The 21,758-nt window shown below is 59.3% G+C and overlaps 1 protein-coding gene across 4 annotated transcripts; it reads left to right on the top strand.

The window, feature by feature from the left end:
* The first annotated feature begins 3,682 nt into the window (after positions 1–3,682).
* CEP131 (centrosomal protein 131) lies at positions 3,683–20,082 on the top strand. Of its 4 annotated transcripts, none has more exons than XM_040244801.1 (26): positions 3,683–3,900; positions 6,344–6,532; positions 7,308–7,417; positions 7,885–7,999; positions 8,297–8,424; positions 8,645–8,761; positions 9,266–9,421; positions 10,688–10,805; positions 11,157–11,273; positions 11,474–11,624; positions 12,145–12,239; positions 12,710–12,892; positions 13,257–13,433; positions 13,510–13,635; positions 13,745–13,870; positions 14,922–15,038; positions 15,469–15,571; positions 16,261–16,462; positions 16,801–16,908; positions 16,996–17,113; positions 17,430–17,504; positions 18,379–18,521; positions 18,613–18,790; positions 18,885–19,081; positions 19,791–19,851; positions 19,930–20,082. In XM_040244801.1, the coding sequence occupies exons 2-26, from the start codon at positions 6,359–6,361 to the stop codon at positions 20,002–20,004; spliced, it is 3,270 nt and encodes a 1,089-aa protein (XP_040100735.1). In that variant the 5' UTR covers positions 3,683–3,900; positions 6,344–6,358; the 3' UTR covers positions 20,005–20,082. The 4 variants fall into 4 exon arrangements, with proteins under 4 accessions (XP_040100735.1, XP_040100733.1, XP_040100731.1 ...); XM_040244799.1 differs by having other exon boundaries at positions 15,469–15,628; XM_040244797.1 differs by lacking the exon at positions 3,683–3,900 and adding an exon at positions 3,978–4,048 and having other exon boundaries at positions 15,469–15,628.
* The last annotated feature ends 1,676 nt before the right edge of the window (positions 20,083–21,758 follow it).

Raw genomic sequence — 21,758 nt, 5'->3', positions numbered from 1 at the left:
GGAACAAGACGGGAATGTCCACACTCACCACTTTTGTTTAGCATTGTCCTGGAAGCGCCAGCCACTTCAGTGAAACAATGGGGGAAAAGACAAATACGAAGGAAGAAATAAAACTCAACTAACCACAGAAAGCATGATTATGTCAAAAATCACATAGATTACACAAAAAAATCCTATGACTGTTTGGCAAGAACACAGGCTGTTGAGTAAAACTGAATTGTATTTTCATATATGAGTGATATATGATTGGACATTTACATCTTAAAATCTGTTATTGGGGCACCCCTGGTATAGGAGGATTCCACATGCCATGGAGCAACTAAGCCCCTGTGCCACAACTACTGAGCCCATGCTCTAGGGCCCGCGTGCCACAGCAGCTAAAGCCCACGCGTCTAGAGCCTGTGCTCCACAACAAGCGGGGCCACCACCATGAGAACGCAAGGAAGAGTACCCCCTGCCCGCCACAGCTAGAGAAAGCCCACAAGCAGCAACGAAGACCCAGTGTGGCCCGAAATAGATATTTTATGATAGCATCCCCAAACTGAATTAGTTAGGTATAAATCTAACTGTATATATATAGGATCTGTATGCTGAAAAATACAAAAGACTGATGAAACAAAGAACTATGTAAATGGAGAGATACACTATAGATTGGAAGATTTTTACTGTTAAGATGTCAATTTTTCCCAAATTGATCTGCAGATTTAACATAATTCCCATCTAGATTTTTTTTTTTTTTTTGGTAAATGGAAACAAACTGATCCTAAAAGCTACAACCAAAGTCAAAGCAATTAGAATAGCTAAGGTGATCTTGAAAAAGCACACAGAGGGCTCACAGTACCTACTTTGAAAACATACTGTCAAGAAGCACTAGTCAACACTGTGGGATGTGTGCAAGTTTAGACATAGATCAGTGGGCCAGTATAGACAATTCAGAAACAGAGCCACACGGATATGGTCAGTTGGCTTTCCACCGGTGTCAAGGTAATTCAATGGAGAAAGGAAAAACTTTCAACACATAGTATTGAAACAACTGGAAAAAAAGAATGAAACTTGGCCCCTTCTCACATCTTACACAGTATTTAAAGTGAGCCAGAACCCTACCTAGAAGTTAAACTTCCAGAAGAAAACCTAGCAGAAAATGTTCTGTCCTTGGATTAGGCAAAGGCTTCTATGAGAGAGAAAAAGCACAAACTAGTAGAAAAAACTAGGCATCATCAGAGTTGAAGAACTTTACTTTGACACAAGAACAAAAAGACAAGCCACAGACTGGAGATGTTTGCAAATCACCACTCTCAGGAAGGATTTATATCAAGAGCCTATAAGGAACGCTCCAAACTCGATGTACAAAGTGGGTGAAAGATGTGGACAGACACTTTGCCCAAAGGAGGTATATGGATATTGGACAGAGAAGCACACAGATAGTTTCTCAACATTGTTAGGGAAATGCCGTTGAAGACCATGTGGAACACCACTACACACCTGTTAGTATTTTTTAAGAATATTTTAGTTACAGCATCCGGTCTCCTCATTGTGTTAAAGATCTTTTGATACGGTGTGTGGATTTAGTTGGCTCCAAGGCCTGTGGGATCTCCCTTGACTAGGGATCAAACCTGTGTCCCCTTCATTGCAAAGAGGATTCTTAACCATTGGACCACCAGGGAAGTCCTGACACCCATTAATATTAGTATTAACTAAAAATAATTTAAAAATCCAGCAATACCAAGTGTAAGGCCAAGGGGGATCAAATGGAATTCACAGGCTGCTGGTGAGAGAATGCAGCATAGTAAAAAGATACATTGCCTTCGGGAAAAGTTTGGCAGTATCTTAGAAAGTTAAACACTTACCTAACCTACCATACAATTCAGCAGTCCCTTCCTAAGTATTTACTGAAGTGACATGAAAACTTAAGTTCATACAAATGTTTAAAAGTGAATGTTTACAACAGTTCCATTCATAATTGCCCCAAACCTGAAACAAACCTTAAGTCCTTGGTTGCTGTGTAATAAAGGATGGTTCACCCACACTGTGGAATACTAGTTAGCAATGAAGAAAAGAGGAATAGGGAAGACTCATGTGACTAAGTGAAGGAAACCAGACTCAAAATGGTACACAGCACAGGACTGCATTTCCAAGACTCTGGAAAAGGCAAAACCATAGTGATAGACTGACAGACGACAGGTTGGAGGTGACTGGGACAAGGGGTGGGGAGGATTTGGCTACAAAAAGGCAGCCCATGATTTGGGGAGGGGAGAGAATGCTCTGTGCCTTGTTTGTGGTGGTGGTAAAACAGCTCTGTGTGTGTGTGTGTGTGTGTGTGTGTGTGTGTGCTTAGTTGCTCAGGCAATTCCGACTCAGCGACCCCATGGACTGTAGATGACCACGCTCCTCTGTCCGTGGGGATTCTCCAGGCAAGAATTCAAGTTGCCATTTCCTTCTCCAGGGATCTTCCCAACCCAGGGATTGAACCCGGGTCTCCCGCATTGCAGGGGGATTCCTTACCATCTGAGCCACCAGGGAAACCTAAACAGCTCTCTGCATTGTCAAAACTCAGCTGTACACCCCAAAATATGATTTTTATTGATATAAATTAGAATTTTTTGAAGTAAAAATAGTATTTGATTTATAAAAATGGGACAAAAATGAGCAATGTGCTATTTGTTATTTTGAAGGGAAAAATGTTGGCGAGACCAGAAGGTTCGTGGAAGAGAGGGGGCTTTCCTGGTGAAGGGATCACAGATTGGGGGCGTAGGGTAGCTACTGGGTAGCGCTGAGCTGGGTGTGCCGGGTCCACCTGCGCGCTGGGAAGGACGCACAGTGCAGGTAGGGAAACACGCAGGATGCCAAAGAGGAAAGGTCCTGCCAGCGGGGACAGTGGTCTGGACGTGAGAAACGATAGAAAACAACCTCCAGGCGGGGGGGCGGGGGATTAAAACTTCGGAGAAGGAGGCAAAAAAAACACAAAAAAAACCGGGGGTGGGGGGAGGATGGCATTGTCAAGACAGGAAAAGGACAGAAAAAAAAAAAAAAAAAAAGGACAACGCCGCCACCGCGCGGTCTTGGGTGTAAGGAGGGGAGCGGGCATTAAGGGTGAGGGTAGGTGTCAGGGTCGCCCGAGCAAGGGCCCCTATTGACAGCTTCACAGGCGGGACTCCCTGGGACCCCGGGTCCAGACCCCAAAACGGAGCTTTCAGAGGGTAACTCGACCCAGCTGTCCAGACGAGTCTGGGCAAGGAGGGAGTTCGAGTACCGCGCAAGAGCCCAGGGACCGCGTGGGATCCGCGGGACGGCATGGGAGCGAGAGGGACGACGCGGCCTGGGACTGAGTGGGAGCCCGGAAGGCTGGCTGGGCCCACGGTAAGAAGAAGCGCGGAGCTACCCTGCGCGATCCACGGCCCTCCCCACGCTCTGTCCCTTTCTCCTCGCCCACTCCTCCTCAGAGGCTCCGCCTAGGGCCCACCCCACCGCAGCCGAGACCCCGCCTCCTGCGGCCATATCCAATCGGCAGCCCGCCTCTACCACAGGCCCCACCCCAGCTCCCTGCGGTTCCTCCCACGGTTGAACTTCTCGAAGGACAGCCGAGCCACCCAATGAACTCCCGGGACGTCCGGAGTGGGCGGCCGAAGGGCCAATCCAGAAGGGGCGCGGGCAGGAAAGGCGGGCCTCCGTGACGGACGCGGAGGAGGTGCCAGGCTGTTTGGTTGCTAGCTGCCGCCGCTCGCCCGACCGCTTCATTGTCACCGGGCCTCTTAGTCGGCGCCGGGGCTGGGGGCGCGAGGGCGCGAGGTCCCGAGGTCGTCGGCCCGAAGCCTAGGCTCCCCGTGTCTCCACTTGGAGGGCCCCGCGCATCCCTCGCCGTTCGGTCCTACAGGCCCCGAGTTCCAGGCCCGACTCACGCAGGTGAGAGGGTCCCTGTGTAGTTGGGGTGGCCCCCGCAGGTGAAGAATCTCCAGGACCGGCGCACAAGGGCTGGCCCACGCAGATGAGGGGATGCTGGCCTGCGCAGGGAGGGGCATCCCGGGCTGTGCAGATGAGGTGGAACGTGCCGGTGAGTGGGCCTCGTGCCAGTGAGAGGGGGCTCGTGCCGGTGAGGGCGTCCCCGCGCCGGTGAGGTGGTCCTGGGCCCGCCTAGGCGGGGAAGCCAGCGCAGGTGAGGGGGCCTGGCACTCACACAGATGAAGGGGTCCATGCAGATGAGGGGGGTTCTCGTGCAGTTGAGGGTACCCAAACGAGGGGGAAGGTGCAGGTAAGGGCCCCTCAGCGCCCCCACACAGGTGAGGAGGGGCTCATGCCCCAGGTTCCGTGAGCTCCTACCGCCTTCCTGGGAGGATGAACTCCCTGCCTTGAGCCAAACCCCAGGGACATGGGGAGCTGCCTGCAGGGAAGCTTCCCTGGGTTTTGGGACAGCTCATCCTGAGAGGTCCAGGTGGAGGCTCTGGACACCACCTTCAGATCCTGGGAGGGACACCTCTGTATGCAAGATGAGGTCTAGTCTGGAGGGTTCCATGGAGAGGCTTTGTTTACCATCCCAGAGCCCCCCACACTCCTTGCTGCTCAAAGGTGCCAGCCCCTCCAGTGGGCCCAGTTAGGCTGGGTGTGGCTGGTGCCTGGAGGAGAGGAGGGTGTTAAATTTCACTCACACTACCGGAAACATATACCCGAGGACACTGGCCTTAGTGAGTGGCAGGGACAGCCTCTGCCTTCACTCTGGAGAATAGGCACCAAAGCCTCTGCTGTGGGTGTTGGGGCTGAAGGAGACTGCAGTGCTGACCCTGGGTGACGATGGTGTATGCCCGCTAGCCCACCAGAGTCCTCCATGCCATGGAGGGCTATGCTTATTCCTTTCTGGTCCCTCCTGGTGCCAGCTCATCCCCTCTGGTTACCTGAGCACGTGCCACATGCCAGATCCTGGAGTTGCAGGGTCCCCACCCTCGTGGACCTTACATTCTTACAAGGGCATCAGGCAGTGCACAGACCAACCTGTGTGGGCAGGTGGCCAAGGGAGACAAGTGAAGCAGGATGAGGGAGTGAGGAGTGACAGGGACGGGCAGTCCTCTGAGTTGGGGGGGAAGGGCAGGGGTGCCTCATGACATCCCAGGGAAGGCTCAAGCAGATCAAGGAGGGAAAGGGAGGCAGTGAGGAGGTCACAGAGAGCAGGGTCAGGTCTGAGGGGTGTTGTTCTCAGTCCAGGCCTGGTGACTTTATTCCTCCTGCCTGAGTGTCTTCCCACCCTGATCTGAGACCCAGTTCAGAAAGATCAGCTGAGGCTGCTGTGTAGGGAGAGGCTAGGCTGGTCAGGCAGGGCCAGAGGAGGGGTTGCCATGGTTTTTCAGTTTGAAGAGATGGGGGCTCAGACGGGGGTTGTGGAGGGAAGGGACTGACTGGAAAGGGGCACCAGCCGGGTGCCTGAGGGGGCAGGGGCAGAGGTGAGAGGCGGAAGAGGTCAGGACGAGACTTGAATCTTTGGTCTGAGCCAGCTTCAGAAAACACCCACTGGGGAGGGGCAGCTGGAGGTGGCAGTCAGGAGTCTGTTTGGGTCTGAGGTGCCATGTACTCCGTGGTCAGCCAAGCTGGGAACTAGGGCATAAGGGGGTGGTGAGAGATATGCCTGTGGGAACTGGCCATGCAGAGATGGTGCTTGATGCCAGGCCAGAGGCTGTCCGCTAGGATGGAGGGAAGAGGCCCAGGGCTGAGCAGTCGGATGGGGAAGGGCCAGCAACATACACTGTGGAAGTGCCACCCTAGGAGGGGAGGAGGGGAACCTGGACACGAGAGTAGAGGCTGCCTCCCAGGAGCTCTTGGGTATTCTGGATGGTTCTAAGGAGACAGGGGGAGAGTTCTGTGGCCAGATAAGTTTAGGGGCTTTAGCAAATGCCAGTTTGAATATCACCTGTGGGGTCCTCACCACAGGCCAGCCTCATGGCCGCCTTGTCTGAACCTCATGATACCCTGTGAGGAGGCACTTTTGAAGGCCTATTTTACAGATGAGGAATATGGGGCCTAGGCAGGTAGAGTACCTGTCATGGGATGAGGGCTCATACCTATGACTTTCAGCAGCCCAGGGTCACCCCCTGCAGTGCCCTTCCAGGGAGGGTCATCTTGACCCCAGGAAACCTCCTTTTGCTGTTAACGCTCAGCTTCCTGCTCTGCCACTCGCTTCTGCTCCTGATAAGGAGATAGCCACCGAGCAACAAGGGTGGTGGGCATGGCAGGCCTCTGGGGAGCTGAGCGGCATGCAGACTCGGACCCTCAGCCCTGGGCCGTTGCGGCTGAGGTGGAGAGGGCGTGCGTACAACCTGGGCGCTCAGAGGACACCTGCTCACCTCCCTTATCCTCTTCTCAGGGCCACCTGTCCACCATGAAAGGCTCCAGGGCCCTCAGCGGCCCTGAGGGCAGCCTGGAAGGCGTGGACTTGAGTCTGACAGGCCTCCCTCCACCCATGAACCGGCGCCCCAATAGTGCTTCCGCCACCAAGCCCATCACCCGCTCCATCTCCGTGGTCACGGGTAGTGAGCCAAGGAGGAAGATGCTGGTGAGTATCAGAGCTGGGTGTCAGGTCTGGGGGCTATTCAGGGACCCCTGTCTTGGGATGGCGTCCGACTCCTGGCGTCTGAGATGCACACCTCAGCAGGCACCTTCATGTCCATTATCCCATTCATCCCTGGGGCTATCCGGGGGCAGGAAGGACTCTGGCTGATAGACTAGGGAGCTGACTCACCAATAGGTCACTGCTAGGGTCACCTGGCCCCACACAGAGCCTAGATCGTGTCAGCACCAAGCCCTCCATCCCTCCTGTTCCAGCAACACTTGGATTTGTGTGATTCCTCTGTAAATGAGGTTGATGTGTGGGGAAGGAGGGGCTCCTGGTGGCCTTGGAGATACTGTGCAGGGCAGGCAGTAGGCGGCAGGTGGGCAGCTGGACAGCAATAGGAACTCTGGGATGAGAGCTGCCATGGGGAGTGAACGGCCAGGCTCACTGGTGAGAAGGTGATGAGGAGGATGGTAGCCTTTGCTGTGGTGCCTGGGCAGGAGTCACATGCCTCCCCTTGGACCTTCCACCTGCCAGGGGTGAGGTGCTCCCATTTCATGTGAGAGGCTGGGGATCTGCCCTGCCTCAGCCAGGCAAACCCAGGGCCCCCAAGGTGTTCCCCCGCCCACCTGTCACCTGCTCCCCTTGTTCACCTGTCTACATGTGACCCAGGAGAGCCTCTCACTCAATCTGGGTCCAAGCCTGGCCTGGCCCTGAGTGGACTCGCAAGGGTCTGAAACCTCAGCCACACGGTCAGTTGCTTCCCTCCTTTTTGCAGGAGAACCCAGGGCTCGGAGGCTCCCGGGCCATCAACAACCTTCGCAGATCTAACAGCGCCACACAGGTCAACCAGCCACAAGCCAAGCAGGCATGGCCCAGCCCCCTCAGGTAACCTCTGACCCCCCCAGGTACTCCCGTCCTGCTCTCCTGCCTCGGTCAGTCCTTCTCCCAGCCTCACTGGCATGAGCGCCGGCTAAACAGGGGGGCCAGCGCGGGGCAAGGCAGCCAGGATGAGTCTTGGCCTGTCATTTCCTATGCAGAGATGTGAACCTCAAGGCTGCCCACCGCCCACAAGCCCCCTCCCACCCAGCCTGCCCCTTCTCCCTTGTCTTTGTTGCACTTTCCCTGGCGCTGTCACGGTGGCCACAGAACAGGGTGCGAGCGTCTCTTCCAGGTGTGGTTGTCAGAGCGGGGCTGAGAAGTGTTATTTCATGCCGCAAGTTTGGGAGTAGGAGACCCCATCAGTGACCTGGCCCCTCCGGTCCCCTTGTAAGATGAGTTCCCATCTGGATTCCTGAAGCCGGGCTCCCCACGCCCTGTGACTGACCTTGCTTGCCATCCTCTCTGTGACTCAGGCCGGCAGAGCCCCCAGACTTCCTGACTGTCTTCGAGGGCAGCCCCAGTGGGAGAAAAAGGCCAGCCAGTCTGAGCAAAGCCTCCAGTGAGAAGGGAGCCACGTGGAATGTGCTGGTGAGGCTGCAGCTGAGCTGAGTCGACAGGCCATCAGGCTGTTTCACTGGGGCTGACTCCTGGTTCCGACTTGGTTCTCACTGCCCTGCAGGACGGGCTGGTGGGGGGCAGGAGGCATCAGTGTTAGTTAGCCAGCTTTGACCACAGTGGTCAATGTGAGGAGGAGCAAAGACCGTCCCAGCCCCAGGTCATCTTACAGCTCCCCATGTGTGGGTGAAGCGGTGGGGCCACGACAGGGGCCCCACGTCAGAGGCATGTGCAGCGGGGTGATGGACTGTCGCCTGTGTGCACTGGCAGGACGACCGGCCCAGGGCCTTTACCTTGCCATCCGACGCCCAGAGTCCTGGAGCCCTCAACGTGCCAGTGGGCCCGAGGAGGAGAGAGTGCATGGTGCCTCTGGCCCCCAGCTTCACCGCCAACAACCGGTGCGTTGGCTGCATCCTCACAGCTTGGGTTCCTCTTGGCCAAACACCCTGATGGAGCTTCCCTGGGTCCTGAGAAGGGCCCCACCTTCGGGCATGGTGGTCATGGAGGGGGCCCGGCAGGACACTGGGACAGTGCCACAGTGAACCCTGGCACCAACTACGTGAATCGGGGGTCCTTCCCAGAGCCTGAAGCCACTCCCACCCCCATCTCTACCGGCAGGAGCAATAAGGGTGCCATGGGCAACTGCGTCACCACCATGGTGCACAACCACTACACCCCCTCAGAAAAGGTGCCGCCGCCCCCCAAGAGCTCCAACCACACGGCTCCCTCCCTCAAGTAAGGCCCTGGCTGCAGCCTCCCACAGTGCATGACCTGGGCTGCATAGGCAAGCCCAGGCTCATCTTGATTTGGGGTTCCACTGAGGAAACCACAGCTGCCCCCCAAATTTCCAGTCCCCATCTGAGACCATAGCCAAGGGGGACCTTGAGCAGGCTGAGCAGAGCAGCCCCACCCCTAGTCCCTCACCCACATGTCCAGTGCCTAGCATGCTCAGGTCAGGGACGGCCTATGGGTGTCGAGTCACTGTCCAGCTCTGGGATCCTGCTGTTTTAAGTGTGGAGCCCTTTAACCCTGGGTGCCACCAGATGGGCACTGGTGGGGGAATAGGTGACCCTGAGGATGACCAGCATGTCAGAACAGGACCTTACCGGCTCCTAGAGTCCTCAGGCCCTGGGACAAGGTTAAGGCGGCTCTCCAAGCCACAAACAGAGCCATCCCCTGGGAGCCAGGAGAGGGGGCCGTGTTAGGCGGCCATGAATCTTTCTCCACCCTCCTGGTCAGCAACATCATCAAGGCAGCCACGGACGAGGGCGAGGGCAGCAGCCTCGGAAAGCCACAGAAGAATGAGACCCGCAGCAACCACGTGGTCCAGAATAACTCGGGGAGTACCACCGGCCTGCTCAGACGGAAGGAAGTGACCGAGGAAGAGGCTGAGAGGTGACCACCCCCAGGGCTGGGAGGAGGCCTGCGGTGCCAGGGAGAGAAATCTCCACTTAAGAATTGTTTTAAGATGATGCAGGCTGAAAAGGCCACACATTGTATAGTTCTCTTTATACAAAGCATCAAAAAAAGCAAATCTACAGAATCAGAAAGTAGAGCAGTAGCTGGCTGGGGCCAGAGGAGTGCAGAGCGGGTCTTTTAGGATCAGTGGAAACATTCTAGAACTGGATCATGCTGGTGGTCATACAGCTCTCTAAATTTACTAAAAATCATTGAATGGTATATTCCAAATGGGTAAGTTTTATAAGTATGTAATCACTTCAGTAAACTGCTAAGTAAAAAAACATTAAACAGAAGGAAGATATAAAACTGCAAAGGTCAGAACACTGATGGGGCTGCCCCTGGAATCTGGCCGCCCCGGGGGAGGGCGGGGTGTGGGCATGGTGGGATCTTCTGCTGTGGCTGCAGGTCTGTGACGTGCTTGGTCAAGAACCATGTAGTGATCAGAGCCTGGGCTCTGAGAGCCTCACCTGGCTGAGCAGTCATCACAGCTGTCCCAACAGAGCTCAGAACCGGGCCCTGGAAATGGGCGAGCGGGAGGAGCTGGGCAAGGCCCAGGTGTCCCCACTGGGACACCCCTCTGGGTGCATGTCCCATGGCCAGTGACCACTCACATCCTGTATGGTCCATTAGCACCTTTGCCAAGTGAATCAACAAGGGGTCCCGAGAGCCCAGATGAAGGCTTTGGGTTTAATCTGTCTTACTGAGTAAAATATACACGCAACAGGATGCCCCTCTTAGGGCACAGGTTTATGAATTCAATGCGTGTGTGGTCGGAACAACATCACCCTCTACCCCGGGATCCCCTCACGTGCCCCTCACCCAGCCCCTCCTGGCCAAGATCCTGGCCATACCAGCCTGTGCCCTCTAGTTTGCTTTCCCTGGTGGGCCGTGCCTGGAGCCCTGGCCTGTGGCCCCTGTGCTCAGCCTGTAGGGCCTCTGACTTGTTGCTCTTTGTCTCTGAGCGGTGCACCGTCAGGAGCACACAGTGTTAGCCCACAGGTGGTGGTGGGCCACTGGGTTCCTTTCGGTTTCTATTGATCATAAGTAGTCTGGGGATAAGCTTTTCCATTTCCCTGGGTACTGCTGGCACTTGAAGAAGGGCCGCGTGTACTGCCGCTTCTCTGCCCGCCGGGCCTCCTGGAGACCCAGGGAGGGAGGCTGTCCCTCAGCCGCCTCCACCCTGACCCCCCTCTCTGGCAGGTTCATCCACCAGGTAAACCAGGCCGCTGTCACCATCCAGCGCTGGTATCGACACCAGGTGCAGCTGCGCCGAGCCGGAGCCGCCCGCCTGGAGCGCCTGCTGGCATCCAAGCGAGAGGTCAGTGTGGGTGTTCGAGCCAACCAAGGGGTGGGTGTGAATCCCAGGGCTCCCACTGTGCACGGCAGGATTTCTGACCAGTAGGCTTGAACCTAGAATTGCCCCATGAGTCCACTTCATCTAGGGGGTCAGCTTCCTCCCTCCCGAATTGCTCGGTCACAGGACCTGGGTGCGGGATCACCCCTGCTGAAATGTGGGATGGGTTTCTGGCTGAGAGGCAAAGACACTTCCCATCTGCAGGAGCCGCTGACTACCTGAGAGAGGGGGGCTTGTCCTCTGTGGGGCAGAGAAATGGCAGGATGGGGCTACCCCGTCTCTCCAGTCAAACCGACTGTGGCTTGGCTTCTGCAGGGGCAGCGGCAGCGGCTGGGAGAGGGGACCCTCCTGGACCAACACCAACAGAAGGAGGCAGCCAGGAGGAAGGCCCGGGAGGAGAAGGCGCGCCAGGCCCGGAGGGCAGCCATCCAAGTGAGGGGGTGGCCTGAGCCGCGTGGGGAGCCTGGCACTGAGGGAGCACCCTCTGTGCCAAGACCACTTGTGTTCCTGGGGGCCCTACTGCCCCCTTCCCCGAGACCCTGGGCACAGGGCCTTGGGCAGTGTGACTCGGGGAGGATGAGGGGCGGCCCTTTCCCCTGGCCCCAGCTACTCACAGGGGCTCCCCATGACAGGAACTGCAACAGAAGCGAGCCCAGAAATCAGGGAACGCTGACCTTGGGCCGCTGAAGGGGATGGGGGAGATGGAGAAGCCCCAGCCCACCCAGGAGCCAGCCATGAGGCCAGGGAGCATCTCTCAGCAGACCCACAAGGCCAATAACACTGGTGAGCAGGGCTGAGAGGCCAGAGGCTACCCTGCCGTCCACCCACCACTGCCTCCGGCTCTGTGTGCAGGCACCCCGATATGGTGACTCCCCTGGAGTTATCCCTAAAAGCAGATGCCCCCTGCCTAGACCTCCGCATCCCTCCCCATCCCTCTCCCTCAGGGAGGCTCCTGGCTAAGAAGGTGCAGCCTCTGCCAACGTCCCCTGGCACCCTCTGCCACTGCTCTGTTGGCAGCTCCCACTCATGAATGGGAGTGCTGCTATCAGCAGATACCGGGCCCTGCTCCTCCACTCCTGTCCCAGTTCCTCTGGGCCTGGACACAGGGTTCTTTCGCAGCAGCTGCACCAGCTCCATGACCTCGCACTCCAGAAGGTCAGGGCTCCCAGTGTCCCCACTGCTTCCTGAGGTCCGCCATGGCATGTGCTGTCCCAGGCCTGCCTCCCCTTTGCCTGGCTTCTTCCCAAGGGCTCCTCCACGTCTGCAGCCCCCTGGTGGGCTGACGCTGTGTTCTGTTGTGCAGGGGCCAGCTTCCACACTGCAAGCTTGGAGGATGCCGGCCAGCCTGCCCTCGGCTCATCCCCAGAGCCCCGGCAGCTCTCAGAGGACAAGCCTCAGGTCTCGGCACAGCCCTTTCCACCCTGCCTGCCTGCCTTCGGCTCTGGGGTGCATCGGTGCCGGGGTGGTTGGAATTTTTCACCCCTTCACTGCCCCTCCCTGGCTGTGGGGTCACTCACACCAGGAAAGGCCACCCAGGATGGGTCTTGTCGATCCAGCGGAAGGCTGAGGTCTCAATGGTTGCTCTGGAATCTCTCTGGGTATTCATGGATCCTGGGGTGGCACCTCTACAGGCCCATAGAAAAGAGCTGGAAGCTCAGGTTAGGCATTCGCCAAAGTCTCCAGCCTCTAGAGACCCCTCCCACCAAGCCACCCTTTTTGTCTTCCTGGAGGTGGGTTGGGGGGCAGGGGGGTGGGTCGGGTCGGGTCGAGTTTAGTCCACGTGGCTGGGCAGGCACATGCTCATGTGGAGAAAGCTTCACCCTTCTGTTCTCTGGTGGTCTCTGCCTCTAATGGCCCATCTACTGCAGGATGCCAGCCTCCAGGATGTGCCTAGTGAGGGCCTGGAGGGCATGGGCCCAGCTGGGAGCAGGGCCAAGTCAAAGGCAACCCTGGACGAGCTGCTGGACACGCTGAAGCTGCTGGAGCAGGAACCTGAACCGCTGCCCTGCCCCCGGACCTACCACAAGGACAAATATGCCTGGACCGATGAGGTGACCATGGGCCCTGGCACTGCCCATTCAGGTCTCAGGGGTGCTTTGGGGGCCAGAGAAGCCCACCAGGCTCCTCTCTGCGCTAGTTAGCGCCCTAAGGAGGGCCAGATGGGACCTGGTTGAATCTCCCGTTATCCCAGGGCTCACTAAGGGTTAGGACCCTCAGAAGAACCCAGGGGTGGAGGTGGGGTGGGTACTGCCTCTCTGCCAGTTGTACCCCCTGCCAGGGTCTAGGGAGCTTGAGAGGCTCTCCCTCCAGACCAGGCCTTCCTCTACCCCAGGGGACCCTGAGCAGCTTCTGGAAGGCCGACCCAGAGTCCTCAACTGTCCCAACAGCCCCTAACACTGCACCCCTCCCACGCAGGAGGATGATGCCAGCTCCCTGACAGCGGACAACCTGGAGAAATTTGGGAAGCTGAGTGCAGCCACTGGCCCCCCTGAGGATGGGACCCTGCTTTCAGAGGCCAAGCTGCAGAGCATCATGAACTTCCTGGATGAGATGGAGAAGTCTGGGCAGAGCCGGCCGGCCTCAGCCCCTCAGGTGTGGAAGGGGTCTCAGGGGGGACAGCAGGTCATCAGCAGGCGACCATGGCCTGCTGACACAGCCACGTTCGCAGGGGCCCATGCCGGAGGAGGGGCTGGGGCGCCCGGAGCCTGCATCCGAGGTCAGCACATCAGTAATGCGACTACAGCTGGAGGTGGAGGAGAAGAAGCAGGCGATGGTGCTGCTGCAGAGGGCGCTGGTAACGTCCCCATCGGCACTGTGTCTGTCCCCGGGGCCCCAGCCGGAGCAAGCCCCTGGCCTGACCCTTGAGGGCCTCGTCTCCGTCGCTTCTCCCGCACCCGCTACAGGCTCAACAGCGAGACCTCACTTTCCGGCGGGTCAAAGAGACAGAGAGGGAGCTGGGCCGGCAGCTGCGGCAGCAGAAGGAGCACTACGAGGCCACCATACAGCGGCATCTGTCCTTCATCGACCAGGTGGCGCTGCCTGGCAGGCAGGGCTCGGCAAGGCGGTCAGGAGGAGGATGGGACTGGGTTCCAGACCAGCTCAGGCTTGGTGGAAGTTTCTGGACCCACAGGCCTCCCCTGTGGGCCTTCTTCTCCCTCTGTAGAAACAGATAGCAGCTCTCTCTATGGAGACCAGGGCTGGTCCTACACACACCAGCCCCACAGTGCTGTCCCCCAACCCCCCTCAATGGTGCTCCCCACGGCCATAACCCTCCCCTGACCCATGGCCACGCTCCTCGACCCAGCAGGGTGGGCAGGCAGCAGGAGCGGGTGGGCAGAGAACGTCCAAGGTGGGGTCCAGCCCTGTGGGGTCACCCAGGACCAGTTGGTCCTCTGGGGGCCTGAGGACACACCCAGCAAGACAGACTCTGAACTTTCCTGCGCATTTGGACTCTCCTGGGGAGGCCACCCCTGGTCTGCTGGGGCTGGCGGGGCAGCCAGAGCTCCCCTAACAGGGTGGTGGAAGCTGCACACCCACCCTGTGCTCAGCTGAGCTCCCGTCAGGTCCTTTTCTGAGGAAAACTCTGTGTGAGGGGTCTGTGGAGAGAGGACAGAGCCCAGAGGAACTGAGGGGCCTCCGGTGACCACTAGCTACACTCTGCTTGGCGGCCATAGGTGTCTGCAAATCAGGGGTCTGCCTGGAGTCCTCGATGAGGCTGTCCTGGGGGCTTTGTCGAGACACCTTGGCAGGCAGTGGGCAGGCCCTTCTCCACAGGCCAGGTGATGGGGTTGACAGAATGACCCCTGTTCCAGGAAGCTCCTGGTGTGGCCATAGTCAGGGCCTTGTAGCCAAGGCACCGTCACTGTCTGAGTGCTGCTGACACCAGCCAGGTCCCAGGGGGATCGACGCCTGGGCAGCTGTCACCCTTGTCCACGTGTGTGCTCCCCAGGACCCAGGATCCTCCCTCAGATCAGGGGGCGAAGCAAGGCTCAGGATTTGGTGTGCGGAGCTCCTGGGTGAGGGGAGGCTGGGCCTTCTGGCCTCACAGGGCAGCAGCCTCACCTCCACCCCTGCTTGCAGCTGATCGAAGACAAGAAGGCTCTGGGTGAGAAGTGCGAGGCCCTAGTGTCCGAGCTGAAGCTGGGAGACCAGAGGCGCAAGGACAGGGAGGCCCAGCTGCAGGAGCAGCATGAGCTGGTGAGCCCCTTTGCCCTCCCACCGCCTGGCCCCGGCCTGGAGGCCCTGTGGGAGGGACCCCAGGACAGGTGGCCCCCGGCGCCTCATTCCTCAGCCTCCGAGCTGCTTCCCTAAAGCTTGGCAAGTGGCCGACCCTGGGGTGGGGGCCAAGGGACTTTGGAGACTCCTCCTGTGTCACAGATAAGGAAGTGTAGTTCAGAGGAGGTGACCGGAGACCTACTACAGCGCTGGTCCCTGGTCAGAGGGACCCCACTGACTCCTCCCAGCTTTCATCAGACAAGGACCGCAGTCCCTGGCGCCTCCTGCTTTGTCCATGGTCACTGTTGAAAGGCTGCCTCCTGAGACCCATGGGGCAGCCGGGAGCAGGGTGTCTTTGCATCCTCCCGCTGCTTTAGAGCTCCTCTGTTGACTCCTGTTTCCTTGTTGATAGGAGATTAAGAAACTCAAAGAACTCATGAGCGCCACGGAGAAAGTCCGCAGAGAGAAGTGGATCAATGAGAAAACCCGGAAGATCAAGGAGATCACGGTCAAAGGTAGGGGCCGTCGTGCTGGGAGCCACCACGTGGGCAGGACAGTCATGGGGGTCTCGAGTAAGGACAGTAGTTCCAGTCGCACGTGTGGCATAGAGACTTCCTAGGAAGCAGTGAGACCCAGGGGTGGGCCCCACTGGTTCGAGGCTGGCGGCACACGAGCTTGGCCACAGACCAGTGTCCTGACACAGGGCCCCGTCCAGGTTGGGGGCCCGGGCTCCCTTTGATGGGTCTTCTTGCCTCCTCCAGCCCCCAGGGGAGTGAGTGGGGTGGGGTGGGGGGAGGTCTTGGTCAGGGGAGGGTGGCTGCCAGCAGCATGGCTGCTCAGCTCCCACTCACGGACCCTCTAAGGACTGGTGGGACAGCCCCAACTGTGCCTGCCCACGCGTGGCCCTCCTGCCCAGGACACCCTCCTCTTCAGTGACCCCTTCTTCCAGGGAGACTCTGCAGGCCAGAGCACCAAGGGGGGAGCCTCAGTGCGGCAGGCAGGGAGTGGTGCTCTGGGCACTGGTGGGCTCAGCTGTGCTTCAGGCTAGAGCCCCTGGAGGGGGTCTCCTGGCTGGTCTGCAGCCCTGGTGTCCCAGTGGGCAGAGGTCAGGGGTCCTCCACAGTTCAGGCAGGTGCAGGGCAGGGCCCCTGCAGCGCAGTGGTGGACAGAGGTCCCGCAGCACAGTACTCCCCCCAACCCCCAGGCCTGGAGCCTGAGATCCAGAAGCTAATCGCAAAGCACAAGCAGGAGGTAAAGAAGCTCAAGGGTCTGCATGCGACAGAGCTGCTGCAGGCAGAGGAGCGCGCGGCGCAGCACTACGGACGGCAGGCGGAGGAGCTCCGCGAGCAGCTGGAGCGGGAGAAGGAGGCGCTGGGCCGGCAGGAGTGGGAGCGAGCCCAGCAGCGGTGGGGGTCCCGGGGACACGGGTAGGGGAGCGAGGCCTGGTGTGTGCACAGACTCCTGGAGTGAACAGTACCTGCTCCCTGGCGGCCTCCCTCCAGGGTCAGAGAAATCGGGTGGGGGAGGTGTTTAGTGCAGGACGCCAAGGGGCAGGACAGCTGTAGCTGTACCGGGCAGTTCAGTTCCTAGGATGCGCTCTGGGGGGCGGCTGGGATGGACGGCGCGGGGGCCGCTGCTGGGTTCTGAGCTTGTCCTGGCTGCGCCTGCCCTGGGTCCCTGTGGTGCGAGGTCTTCCTGTGTCCGCCCCACCCCCCACCCCTGCCAATGAGTCCTGTGTCCACAGCTTCGAGCAGCACCTGGAGCAGGAGCAGCGGGCTCTGCAGCAGCAGCGGCGGCGGCTCTACAACGAGGTTGCGGAGGAGAAGGAGCGGCTGGGTCAGCAGGCCTCCAGGTACTGCGGGGCGGGGTCTAGCCCTGCCCAGCCCTGCCCTGCCCAGCCTCATCTAGCCTCCCAGGACTGACTCCTGCTCACCTGCAGGCAGCGGGCAGAGCTGGATGAGCTGAGGCGGCAGCTAGAGGAGAGCAGCTCGGCGGGGGGCCGGGCCCTGAGGGCCGAATTTGAGAAGGGGAAAGAGGAGCAGGAGCGCCGGCACCAGGTCAGCCCCGCCCCCGGCCAAGGCCCCGCCCCCGGCCAAGGCCCCGCCCCCGGCCCCACTGCATCCCTCTGGGCCTGTCTAGCAGGAAAGCACCCGCTATGGGTGGAGGAGGGCAACCGCTGGTACCTGCGTCCCACCTGCCAGGGTAGCAGCTGCTTGAAGCACTGTGCTGAGCCTGGTTTTACACTAGGGGTCTCCCCGGCCAGCTCACCACAAACCCTCAGCTTGACCTCAGGCCCGTCCAGGCCCTGGCAGACCCAGCTCTGGGAGGGGAGCAGCCAGGCAAGGCTGCTGCCACACTGTCGCCTGTCCCCAGATGGAGCTGAAGGCCCTGAAGGACCAGCTGGAGGTGGAGAGACAGATGTGGGAAGCCAACTCCGCCAAGAAGGAGGTGGGAGGCGGGTGAGGCCGGGACAGAGGGTGGGGGCTTCCTTCCCTCTCCCCTCCTGCCCAGCCTCAAAGCAGGCCTGTAGGCCCTACGTCAGTGGCCTCCCCTTGGGCGGGTGTGGGTTCTGGCTGCCTGGGGTTGGCAGTGTGATTCTGGCCATAGTTGAGTGAACTTCTAGCTGGGCATGGGAGAGACTGGGGGGCTAGATTAGACCCCAGAGCATGGTGGTGGATGTTCCTCACCCTCCCCTCGCCCAGGTGACTGTTTTGAAAGTTGACAGGCTGACCTGTAGCCAGTGTGAGGGGCCCACTTGGGAGCAGATCTCTCCTTATCCTCTCATGCCATTCTCCAGATAGGCTGTGGCACCATGCTCTCTTGGTGGTAGAAAGGCACAGAGGGGCCACTCAAGCCATCAACTAGGGGACAAAGCCTGAGTAGTGGCCCAGTGGCCACCCTGTCCGCTTCCCACAGCCACGCACGGAGGGGTCCTCGTATCTGTGGGGTATGTTCCCAGACTTGGCTGAGTCAGAGGGCATGGTGTGTTCAGCTAGATGGGATTTCCAGGTTGCTTTCCAAGAGGCTGCCCCATTGATGCTCTCATTCCCGGGTGGGGGCCCCCGGCCGTGTGGGTGGCCCACCCTGCCCTCAGCAGCCAGATGAGGTCCCTTCTTTTATCAGGATCAGTTTGGCAGCAGACACGGTCTCTGAGTGGGAGAAGAACTAGGCTGTGCTGACAGTTCCCACTCAGGCCCCTGCTGGGTCCCATGCTGGGTCCTGATGACAAGGCATGGCCCTCACCCCTGAGGACAGGTGAGGTCCTCAGCCTCCTCTGCCACCCTCAGCCAGCTCCCCCAGCCCCCTTCTGCCTCCCCTGCAGGAAGCATGGTTGCTGAACCGAGAACAGGAGCTAAAGGAGGAGATCCGGAAAGGCCGGGACAAGGAGATTGAGCTGGTCATCCACCGGCTGGAGGCCGACATGACGCAGGCCAGGGAGGAGAGCGAACGGGCCGCGGAGAACCGGTGAGGATCCAAGAAGCCCGGAGCAAAGCCCGGAGCAAGACCCGGAGATGGGCCACAGGGCTGCCCCTGACCCGGCTCCTCCCGCTGCCAGGGTCAAGCGCCTCCGGGATAAGTACGAGGCGGAGCTCTCAGAGCTGGAGCAGTCAGAGCGGAAGCTCCAGGAGAGGTGTGCGGAGCTGAAGGGGCGCCTCGGGGAGGCCGAAGGGGAGAACGTGCGTCTGCAGGGCCTGGTGCGACAGAAGGAGAAGGAGCTGGCGGACGTGAAGGCGGTGAGTGGGCGGATCAGGCACCCGAGCCCTGGCCCCTGGCCCCCAGCCCCTGCCATCCACTCACACTGTCCCTGTCGTCCCCCATGTCCCCCAGGTGAATGAGCAGCTGACTGGTGAGCGCAGCAGCCTCGCCCAGGTCCTTCGCCAGGAGTTCGCCGACCGTCTGGCGACATCCGAGGAGGAGAACCGGCAGATCAAGGCCGAGCTGGCTGAGCTGCGGGCCCGCCAGCGGCTGGAGCTGGAGCAGCTCACGAGGGAGAAGCAAGCAGAGCTGGAGGAGGTTCATAGGAGGTAGGCTTCTGAGTTGACAGGGGTCCTGAGGAGCACAGGGCTGGGGAAGGCAGGCAGGACCCTGTGGCTCCAAAGAGGATGCTGGGCCAAGGACGGTGAATGGCTGCGCACCCTCCTTCCCGCTGATGCGGAATGCGTCCATCAGCCACAGCCGGGGGCTCCCTGCTTGAGGCTCGGTTGTCCTCTCTGTGTGATGCTGGCCCCAGGGCCTTTGAGGAAGCCATCCCAAACCAGGGCAGGTGCCCCACCTGTGGGTGTCCAGAGAGGAGCTCCCTGGCCCTTGGCCCCTGGGGACCGGGTGGAGTGGGTGCTGTGCGAATAGGCTGACCCCTCTCCTCCCCTCCCCACCAGCGATCCCTTAGTCCTTCCTAGGTCTCTGGCCTCTCGCCCCTGCTCCATGGGTGCTCTTTGAAGCAGGCATGAGGTGGGGGCTTCCTGGCCTCCTCTCAGCAGGGAGCCCTTCCCAAAGGGCGTGGCTTCACATGGGGTCAGCTGTGGGGTCACAGATCCTGTTGTCAGCCCCTCCAGGCGGCGCAGTGCCCAGTCAGCAGCACTGGGATGGGCCGGGCTGGACAATGGCCCCTCCTGTTCTTTGGAGGGAGCGGGGCGGGGGTGGAGACCTCCCACCACCCACCCTGACGCACTCAGCTGCAGGCCTGGGGGTCTGGCTCGGACCCTGCACAGAAGCTCACTGTGTGCTCCCCCGCAGGGTGAAGATGGCCCTGGCAAAGAAGGAGGAGGCCGTGAGCAGTCTCCGGAAGCAGCACCAGGTGGGTCCCCGCTGCTGGTCTGCCTGAGGGGTGGGGTGGGGTGGCCCTGGCCTGACCAGGGTGCACCGGGTGTTGCAGGCCGCGATGAAGCGGGCTGACCACCTGGAAGAGCTGCTGGAGCAGTGCAGGCGGCCATTTCCGAGCGCCAAGTGACCACCAACTGCCGCAGGCTGCGGCTACCCTTTGGGACACTGAGGCTGTGTGGTGACAGTAAAGAGGTGGCTTTTAATGCTTTGCGTGACCCTGACTCGTCTCTCCTGGTCTGGGGCCTGGGGTGGTGGGGATGGAGGCTCCTCGAGGCCAGGTGTGGGGTACCCAACCCAGCTTTTCTCTCAGTCTGCCCCCCTACCCCGACGTTTCCTGCCTGGCCCTGCAGTTCCCCAGCTCGGGGCCTAGGCCCCAAGCAGAGGGAATGGCCCCCTGTTCTGGCCTGAGCCTGGACGAGCCCTGTGACACTTGTGCCCCCTTGCTGCAACCCCCTCACCCACAGGGAAGGCGCTCTGAGCCTCCTCCCCAACCCCTGCACAGGCTGCTGTTCTTGCTTTCATAGCTAGAAAACCAGCCAGCTTCCCTGAGGCCCTGTCCTTCCTTCCCCCAGTCAGGACACTCCCTGGAGGTGTGACAGCCCTGGAGCCCTCGAGAAATGGGCCTGGGACCAGCCTTGCCCTGAGAAGGGTAGAGACCTATCCTGGAAGGGCCGGGCAAGGGAGCTAGAGGGCAGCAAAGAGGAGGCTCCTCCTCTGGGGACTCACCTCCCCTACCCTCCTGCCAGGCACTCTGTCACTGCAACTGCCCTGGCTGAGGGTGCTAGACCAGGCCACTGGGGAGAGCTGGCACTTATGGGGTTGCAGGGGCTGGCCCTGGTGGAGGTATTGCCCTCTTGCACTCTCAGAAGGTCCTGCGGGTTGGACTCTCACTAGCATGGGTTCCGGCAGCAATCACTCTCAGTCTCGATGGCCGCAAGGGCAGAGCCGGACTTCTCACGGGCCTGAAGCAGCTCACAGGAGCGCTGACCTGAGGGCCCTCCTGGCACCCCTGTCCCTGCCTTGGGGTGTCGGGGCCCCCGTTTCCTCATCTGCACGGGATGGCTGCTTCCTTCCTTTGTGCCAGAGCTGACTGCTCACAGAACTTGGGGCTGGGGCCGGATGCAGCAGTGAAGGAGCAGGGCCGCCCTGGGCCCGGGCCCTCCTGGCTTCAGATGCTGGGCCTGCCCCCTCCCCAGCAAGCGGCCACACAAGCAGTGGGAGCTGGCTGCTTGCTGGTCTCCAGGCCGGGGGCCCTGGGGACTGGGCAGGGACCAGCTCCGGGAGAAGCAGCCTGTTCTGACACACCTTTGGGTCCTCTGATCCTCCCCCAAAATGTAGTTTTAGCTGAAGCTGTTATTGGGAGTTGCTAGGGGGAAACGGCTGTAAGTTACTAAACTACAGTATTTTTGCAGACGAGGTTTTCAGCACAAGGGAAGACAGACACTTGGGAGTGGCTTTCAGAGAGAGTTGGTGGGACAGGGGGATGGCTTTCTTGACAGCCAGAGAGGCAGCCAGGAAATGGACAGTGGTGGCTTTCCCATGAGGAGGATGGTGCCTGACTCCCCACATCCTGACTTGCAGCTTTTCATTCATCTGTTCATTTACTTGTTCGTCCATCCATCAGTTCATTTATCCATTCATTTATCTGTTCAGAGAACAGGCTGGGTGCCCTTCTGTACCAATGTCTGCATCTTACATTCCCTTACCGCTTCTATTAGGTTGGTGCAAAAGTAATTGCGGTTTTACATTGTTGAATGTTGCTATTTGATATTGGAATACATTCTTAAATAAATGTAGTTATGTTATATATCATTTTAATGCACATTTCTCACTTTTTTTGCTAATGACATTAGTTGCTATTTTTTTTAGACTAGGGAAATG

This window comes from Oryx dammah, unplaced genomic scaffold, assembly GCF_014754425.2.
Source record: "Oryx dammah isolate SB20612 unplaced genomic scaffold, SCBI_Odam_1.1 HiC_scaffold_8, whole genome shotgun sequence".
NCBI classification, from domain to species: domain Eukaryota; kingdom Metazoa; phylum Chordata; class Mammalia; order Artiodactyla; family Bovidae; genus Oryx; species Oryx dammah.
Note: the sequence above shows the minus strand (reverse complement) of the source record. Positions and strands in the feature narration are given on the sequence as shown.